The following is an 8950-nucleotide window of genomic DNA, read 5'->3' on the forward strand; positions in this document are numbered from 1 at the left end:
CCGAGGCCCAGGAAAAGTACAGGTGAGAATCAGGTGAGTAACATGGAATATACTATGTATTATAAGTACTGATGTACCGAGCAAAAAGTGACGATCCGACATATAAAGAAGTCAGTTCATCGGTATACTATAATAATATTAATAACAATTCGAGATTGTTATATACCGCTTTATCACAACCGAGTTCGTAGGTCGTCTCAAAGCGGTTCACACATTATTATCCGTGGTTATAGGGCCTTTGCAACCAACCAATATCTTTCTCAACTCCCTGTGGAGCATACAGGCGGTGCTGCCGTTTCGGCGCCCACAGCTAGCATTCAACAATTCTAGCACTGCCCAACCACGTACTCATTTACAGCTAAGTAGACTGTAACAAGCGGAATAAAGTATCTTGCTCAAAGATACAACACAAAGCCGTGACGTGACTCGAACCCGCAACCCTTCTGGCACGAGCCCGGCGTCCTACCACTAGACTATCGTGCCTCCAATTGATGATGTACCTAACAAAACGTGGTCATATGACATATGCAGAAGTCAGCTCAGCCGTATACGCGGATATCCTTGATCTGTATAACTTAATGAAAAATGAGATTTATGAAACGAGTCTTAGAATTTTTCAATTTAATGAGCCTCTGGCGAGCTTAAATGAAAAATTCGTGATGAGTTTCATAAATTTCATATGAAATGAAAACGAGGGTAAGATCCTTTTATCACATAACCAAGATATGTGGCATTCATTCGTGTGAAACGACAATTTCCATGCAACCTTGAAATGTAAAAAGCTGCCTTTTTGACTCCAGTGCGTAAGTCTGTGACGTCATGTACTTGTCCTAGGCGTGACGTCACAATTGAAACTTACAACCTAGCACAGCGCTGATAGGTCATATAACATTGGTTAATACGCCAAATGAATATTCACCGGAAATCACTTTGTGATAAAATAAATACATAATAACTACATCGATTCCTGTGTTGCAAACTGTATATGCATTCAACATTTTGATTCAGTATAGCTACATGTATGTTCGGAACTAAACTGTAATTTCAAACGTTTGGGAGGTTTAGATCACTTCATGTCATTGGTATTTACGCTCTATTTCTAACTACCTCTAACTCCTCTTGCTTTAATGTTGAGCGCTCGCCCAGGTTAGGAAGGCAATGGGTTCTATCCCCAGGCCGGGACATACCAAAGTCCTTAAAAATGGTAGTTGTTATACCCTGCTTAACGTTCAGCATTTACGGTAATGGTAACAACTAGTTCACCCGTTGTCAGTATAATGTGACAGGGAGGAATGCTGTGCTTGGTGCCTTCGGCATATTATTTCAGTAAGATAGCACAATAAATTCGGCATCAGATCTGCGCTATCACAAGGAGGCAATTACACCAATCTAACATGTCTCGAGCACAAATGCACGCATACATAACACACACGGAGGCACGTCCTTAAATGACCTTATCTGTCAATAGAACGTTAAACAAACAAACAAAAAAACAAACAAAAACAATTCAATTAGATAAAAAATTCAATAGAAAATTATATTCAACAAATAGCTGTTTGTCAACGTATGATACAGTTTTTTTCACCCAAGAGAATGTATCATTTCATTTTTAGCTCACAAGGGCTCCGGAACTAATAGTTTTGAATTAGCATGCTGGGAAGAGGGACAACCAAGTGCTTTTTTTTCAAGTTAATTGCCTTGACACCCTTTTTAGGTCACACGGGTCAAATATGTTGAAATATTTCTGCAATTTATTCTCAAGGCTCCGGGTAATGATAAACATACGTTCAATTGGTGGGTGTGATGAGAATAATATAATTATACTAATATTATTGACAAAGTGATTCTTCCAGTCGGGGGATCCCCATCTCATAACTATTAATGCACGATTGCTTGCCATGATGAGATAAGCATAAGTATCCTCCCTGAATTAAGTTGATCAGGGGTCTGGCCCCTTCCTCGATTACTTAGGCCCTGAAGGGCAATATCATGGAAACTGTTGAGATCCCCAACCTATGATCAAATATGTATTTGCTGTGCATGGAGAGACGGACACAATCATGCTATCAGTGTAATTCCGGGGTCTGATTCTTTCCTTGAGAATTAGTCCCTTGGTCATAAAATGGAGAGAGTTGCAACCCCCTTTCTATTAAGATTTTGGCATGATTTATGTACATGTATTAATATTGTGCAATATTACAACTGTACAAATTGTTTGTAGTTTCCAGACTTGGATATCCTCAGACTGACCACAGACTAGGAAATATCCATAGACTGACCACATACTAGGACAAACAACTGACCAGTTTCCATGTTTGTTGCTGTTTCCTTTAAAGCTGCGAATTAAGAAATCATCATGGGTAGTCTTGGAAGTAAGGAGAATAATAGTGAATCAAAGTCAACATACACCATCACCAAAAAACGAAAGGGCGCCAAAAGACCATCGAAAAAACAACGAAAACGTAACAGAGAGGCTCTTACAAATACAAATAATGAATCAGACACTCAATTCTCGAAGGCACATTACAGGGAGGAATCTGACGCATCATCTGGAAAGTACTGGGATTGTTATACTGAAACTCCGAAGGAGGAGAATAATGTACCAAATGCTCATCTCCCGGAAGCAAATTACAGCGAAGAATCTGACGACGAATCATCTGGAAAGTACTGGGATTGTTACACAGACGTTCCGAAGGAGAGGAATAACGCATCAAAGACTGAAATCTCAGACCAAAATAGTAACAATAAAAGAGACGAAGAATCATCCGAGAACAAATGGGAACGTGACACAAAGGAACCTACGAAAACCACAGGAAGCCAGAACAAGAAACCGCCTTCCACAACAGGTAAAGAGAGAGAGTATAAATGTGACCTTGATGCTGAGGGGTCATTTCTATGGTTACAAGCAAAGTCATTGCTATATTTGTCAGAAGTTTTGATTTATTGGAACAGAAGAAGGTGTGATTTTTTTGTTTGTCTGACCCTTTTTGTTTTGATATACAATGTAGATATCATGCTTTGTGTATCTCTATATTTGATTTCTTCTAAATTTACAGTTTTTATGTTCATGGTATGCCAGGGGTCAAGATTTTAGATATTTTTAAGCGTTTTCTTCAAAATCTGTGTGACTGCCGTGGATTCGTGACGTGAGGAATGTTCAAAGTGACGAGGAATTACATTGAACTTTCGGGATCACACTATTTTTGTGACGTCATTAATAATCAATTTTATGACGTGTCAGGGTCATTGGCGGTATAAACAATCTCCATCCGAGCTTCCTATGCAAACGAAACATTTGCAAACGGTATATCGTGGTTATTCCATTGCAAAATATCCCGATCAACCAATCATTTCATGAGAATGATGCCTATGATTTGTTTCTTTTTCTACAGAAAACAAGACCAATGCTGACAGCCTGTCTGTGAGGCTAAGAAAAGAAGGCAATGGAATATACACCTCTGTCACACAGGGTCTGTGTGCAGCGATCAAACTAAGTAGATTAAGCAAGGCAGCAAACTGCTATTGTAGGGCGTTCGTGGCGGCGGCGAAGGACGAGGAGTCGGTACCTGCTGCAAAGAATGCAGCAAGGACCTACTGGAAATTAGCAGAAGCAGAAATAGAGTACCATAGTACAGCTTCAAAAAGTATACTCCAATACAGAGAGGCTTTCAGGTATTTCTCCTTTGCTTATAATCATGGCATTCCCTGTAATACCTCAGCTTGGAAAACAAAGCTTTGCTCGTACATTGACAGCTGCTGGTTGGATTTTAGAAAAACCACGGACAATCACTTTGATATGGAAAATAAGATTGATCTATATTACAATGTCCTACAGACGGTTGAAATAGACTACGTTAGGGGTAATTTTTATCTCAATCTTGCAAGGATTCATTTCCGGAACGGCGTCACTGCAATTCAGAATGGTCAATACCAGCGTGGGTTGTCCGAAATGAATAACTGTTCTATGCCGATTCACGAAGCTAGGAAAAAATGTCTGGATGCAAAGAATGTAGGACTGGAATGTGATACGCTAGAGGATGACGTCATAATGCATAAGTGTACTGCGGATGCCATGCAAGCAATAGATGTGGGTAAGTGATAAATATAGGCATATCAGACACATCTTTTAATTACCATAGCTGTAGATAGGACGTTAAACCCTTTAAAACCAATTAAAAGGGCATTTTTCACGTACTTAAAGCAATTATGAGCAACTAAGCAGTCGCATGCACATTGAAAATCTTCACCAGGGATAGATATATATCATCATGTAGCGCAGTTGGTAAGCACGACTCGATTCGCGATCTGACCTCATGTGCATTTTCACTTTGAGAACACTGATGATTTATTAAAGCTTTTGTCATGCAGGTAAAACATGTATAGTTAAGTCTTTGGCAGTGGTACGGGGATCCAAAATCTCGGCAATAATTAATGTCTTGTGTAATATTATTTTTCCATTCTTCCGATTTTATATATTTTAAATTTTCATTTTCTCATTGTTAATATATTCATAGCATAAGGTTGGATATGTAATGCATTCGTCTAAACTTCAACCTTAAGGAATTACTGTAATGGTTTTTTTCTAGCACCTTAAGTACCTATTTAGTCTCTTTATTTATAAATATTTGAGTATAATTAATACCCCACTTAAGGGTTAAGGGAACGAATAGGCATCATATATCCCTCTGCATGTAGTAAGAGTCGACTAATGTGGGACATCCTTCAGAATCGAAGGTTTTCTGTGTCTTCCTCAAAGAGAACATTAATTGGAAAGACTATCAGAGATCAACTGTCCTCGTTAAAACACTTGGGATCTAAATATTTCTTTGCAAGGACGTTAAACCAAAACTAACAAAAAAATGAACAAAAGTATATAAATGATTTATATCTTCATTTTTACGTACCTTTGAAGGTGACAAGTTGTTCGAGCTGGTCATTAAGGAAGATGAGAAGGTAAACATGGAGATGGTCTGGGACGTAGTTGATTGGTATAAAGTTGCTGTACTGCGAACGCGCGAGAGAACGGAAATGGAACTGGAAGCTATAGCAGCAAGTCGATTAGGCAAAATATATGACAAGGTGCTCAAGATGAAGGACAAAGCCAAGGACTACGTGATGCAGTCTATTCAACTGGCACATAGCATGCATCCACGAACTTTCAACTCGGAGGGTAAATAGAATAGTTTGTCATTATATCGCAGAGGTTGGCCTTCACCTTGCATCTGGGTACAGCCTGACACGGTTTACATGAAACTCTAATTTTAATGAGCACTTTTCGAAGTCAAAGAAATGGTAAATTTGTAGCTTTATAAAGGCTGTTATTGGCATTCCTCCATTGGCATTAATACCTTTGTGCTCGTGTTTCGGAAAATTTAGACAACGATTTTCATTCCTTCGACCATTAGTCATATTGATAATTCCTAAATGTATGAAATGGACATAAGCTGTAGTATAATGTTAAATTTCTTTGCTTTTAATATTTACTTTTAATATGTGCATTCTTTTTCGAAATACTGGTGATAAATTTACATGTACCTTAAATTATTTTATTTCAATTTGGCTATAGGTCAATGGCTATAGCTTAACATGTGTGTTTGCTTTATTATTGTCTTTCGTGCCATATACGATGAGTTAATATTTTGAGAAAGAAATGTATAAGGAATAACCATGATTATTTTGGGGGTTATACGGTATATACCGAAAAAAAATGTGCGCTTTGCATAAATCCATGAAGTGGTTTATGCACTAAGTTGCGCACAGTTTTTTCAGTATCTACCGTATCACTCCAAACATAATCATGGTTATCCCTTATAATTATATTTAAAATGACAGACAACGCCTTTTTTAGTTCATAATCAATGTGTATCTATTCAATTCTGACCAAAAAAACTATGTTGCACAACATTGTGCAGTTATTTCATCTCAAAGCAACTTCAACCAATCAGAAGTTTGAATTACGAATACCACGCCAAACATTGAACAACAAATTTGATATAATTTTGTTTGGAAATCATACTAGATAATAAAAGCAAACGAAATAGTTGTGTCGAATAACCTAATTAACATGGCGCTCTGCCTTATTGTCGAGCGTTTCATTAGAATTTTCCATCAAATATTGCGTTACTAGTTCACGCATTTTTCGGATGCATTAATATTCTCGTCTTGTTTCTTTAAAAATGCAAGATATAGGAAACTTATTGGTCTTTGCGTTGAATCAGGTATGTATTTGACTTGTATGACAGAATATACCGATATTTGCACGAGTGCGAACGATATTGAGATACTATAAAATATATAAAGTGCATTGAAAGACCTTGGCCTGTATTCATGAAACCGTTCTCATGCTCCAGCATGGATTTTGTGCTCAAGCCTAATGTCTTGTTCTGGTTATAGATTAATAAAAAAAAGTTATTTTGTCAATGATTTTGGGGAAAAAAATAAGAGACTTACAGCCGAATACTGTTTTCAATGTTTACATTTGACTTTTTGATATTTTGACAGGATTTAGGTGAGCTACAAGAAAGCTGGTTTGAGCACAAAATCCATGCTTAAGCATGTGAATGGTGTCATGAATACGGGCCCTGTGTTTATTTAGTTATTTGATCTAAATTCAGACTGGTTTATCGACGCTTCTGCAATTTTGAAAAAGTATCAAGACGAAGCAAAAGTACAGGACGATGCAGAATGGAACAAAAATAGAGAAGAGGTAAAGAAAGGAATGACAGAACAACTGGACGAGCTCGAAAAGGCTGACAAAAAGAGAGATCTAGAATTTCTTGACTACGTATACAAGTAAGTCTGTCTACATCTGCACTAACTAGGCTAAGCTGTGTGCCCCTGTAAGAGTCATGTTCCAGTATAAAGCCCTGTTGACAGCCAGTGTCACATCAGAACGGGTGTCTAGAGAGACACCGCCGAGAGGAGAGAGAGAGCAGAAAGAAAAAGATAGACAGGAAATATAGGAAAAGAAAAACATTCCAAAATGCTGCAATGGGGCAGCATATCAACTATGGTTTTTTTCCATGTCGTGTTAGTAAAGGACATTGACGAAAACCTGTGATTCTGCAGGGGGCCGACACTAAATGCCTCTTACGATACACATGCGGTGGGAAACAGAAACACTAAACATACATGTAAGACACGAAAGAAACCACTCCCGAACCTATAGGGATGGGACAGCAGGAATACATATACTCAATTAGGGGGTTAATAAGAAACAGTTGTACTAGTATATTTAATGATAATTATATAAATATAAAGCTCTAATTTTTGCATTCGCTCTCTTATTAGCACACGCGGAATGAGTTGTCCCGTGCAGGTTTGGCGGAAAAGAACAGGCCTGCTGCGTCTCACTGCATCCTATCATAAAAAGCAACAAATGTGGATACCCTCACCCACCCCACATCCCCTACATAATTGGGATTTATTTTTTCAGCGTCTACTGCTGATGAAGTATTATAAAACAAACACGCGATTGATCTGCTGCATCACTTACAACAATTACGGTCTATAGCGTTTCTTTCTCACTAGGTATTTGCTCTTTCAGATCTTTCACTCGCCAACAAACAAGTTATAATTTGTAACTGTTATACCTAGCTTACTTTCTATACCTGAACTAAATTATATATAAGCTGGTTAGGAAAAATCGGGAAAAAAAAGATATGGCTTATTGTATCTCATTGCATCATAGTTATATGACAATATAGCTTTGCAGGTATTTGGAAAGATTATATCTGCCCTATCCGCTGTACGATCATAGGAGGCAACTAATGTGGAGTTCCCTGGAGAATCGGGAGTTTATTTTATCTCTTTAATTTGAAAAATCAAATATGATATCTTGCCCCTATTACAACACGTTTTTCACACTTCCCTGCTCTTTAGTTTTGGTGGTGTTTTCTTAGGCCTGCACCTTCAGATGGCCATGGTTGTTGCGGGGCTGATCAACCGAAACAAAAACAAACACCAATGTTATGTTACTTAAAGCTGCATTAACCTGCCCAGTGTGGCTGCAAGAAAATAATATACTTTCTGTTTAATTAACATAGGAAATTCCCACCGAAGAATCCAATGCACAAGAAGTTATTCGTTCTACCAACGGATACATCAGACATAGATCATAGCAAAAAGAAAAAGCTGTATCAGAAAGCTGTGGTGAACTACCACCCTGACAGGGCGAATGTGGAGGAGAACGGGGTCCAATGGAAGGTCATGACGGAGGAGATCACCAAGCGCTTCAATTGTAGGTACAATCGGATGAAGAACGAGTGAAATGATTCACCAAAATAAAACCAAAGTTTGGATAAGAAACCAGTTTTTAAACTTTTGAAACTGAAAATGGTTTGTCACTGAAGACTTTGTTTAGAATACTGTCGTTATACTATTATAAACTAACCTGGTACCCCTCAGTTGTTATACTACTATAGACTAACCTGGTACTCCTTTGTTGTTATTTAAGGAATGATTTTTATTTTTTCAACACTTATGAGGTCATAACAACAATGGGTTTATGGACATATTGAATGAATCGCGTTAGCGATTCATGTAAAATATGTCCAAAAACCCATTGTTGTTATGATCTCATAAATGTTGAAAAAATAGATATCATTCCTTATATTTACATTGACGAATCCTTTCAGTGGATCGATATAACAACGAATTAAACAAATAAACAGGGTTTGTTCCTGCTTATACACGGGTGCAATGCAGTGGCGAGAACAGTGTTTTTTCGCGGGGAAATGTGACACTATCGTGAGAGATCTTAGCAACCGTCAACAACAATAACACAACAAAATGTAGTTCCATATTCAATGTTTATTTGTAGCACAGGACACGTAAATACGTGGATATTTCACAAAGCACAGTTCAATAATATTTTAAGATGTAAGAATTAAGCATCTAGGTCGGTCGTTCCGAGTGAGTAGTTTTTGTAGTGTATTACTACGCAGTGTGA

The 8950-nt window shown here is 37.8% G+C and overlaps 1 protein-coding gene across 1 annotated transcript; it reads left to right on the forward strand.

Annotated features, from left to right (window-relative positions):
• Window positions 1–8396, forward strand: LOC110449746. The gene is made up of 6 exons (XM_021496802.1): window positions 1–33; window positions 2222–2846; window positions 3393–4091; window positions 4913–5170; window positions 6615–6792; window positions 8046–8396. Exons 2-6 carry the CDS (start codon window positions 2357–2359, stop codon window positions 8266–8268), a joined length of 1848 nt encoding a protein of 615 aa, XP_021352477.1. The 5' UTR covers window positions 1–33; window positions 2222–2356; the 3' UTR covers window positions 8269–8396.
• The last annotated feature ends 554 nt before the right edge of the window (window positions 8397–8950 follow it).

Source organism: Mizuhopecten yessoensis, unplaced genomic scaffold (assembly GCF_002113885.1).
Source record: "Mizuhopecten yessoensis strain PY_sf001 unplaced genomic scaffold, ASM211388v2 scaffold4805, whole genome shotgun sequence".
Taxonomy (NCBI): domain Eukaryota; kingdom Metazoa; phylum Mollusca; class Bivalvia; order Pectinida; family Pectinidae; genus Mizuhopecten; species Mizuhopecten yessoensis.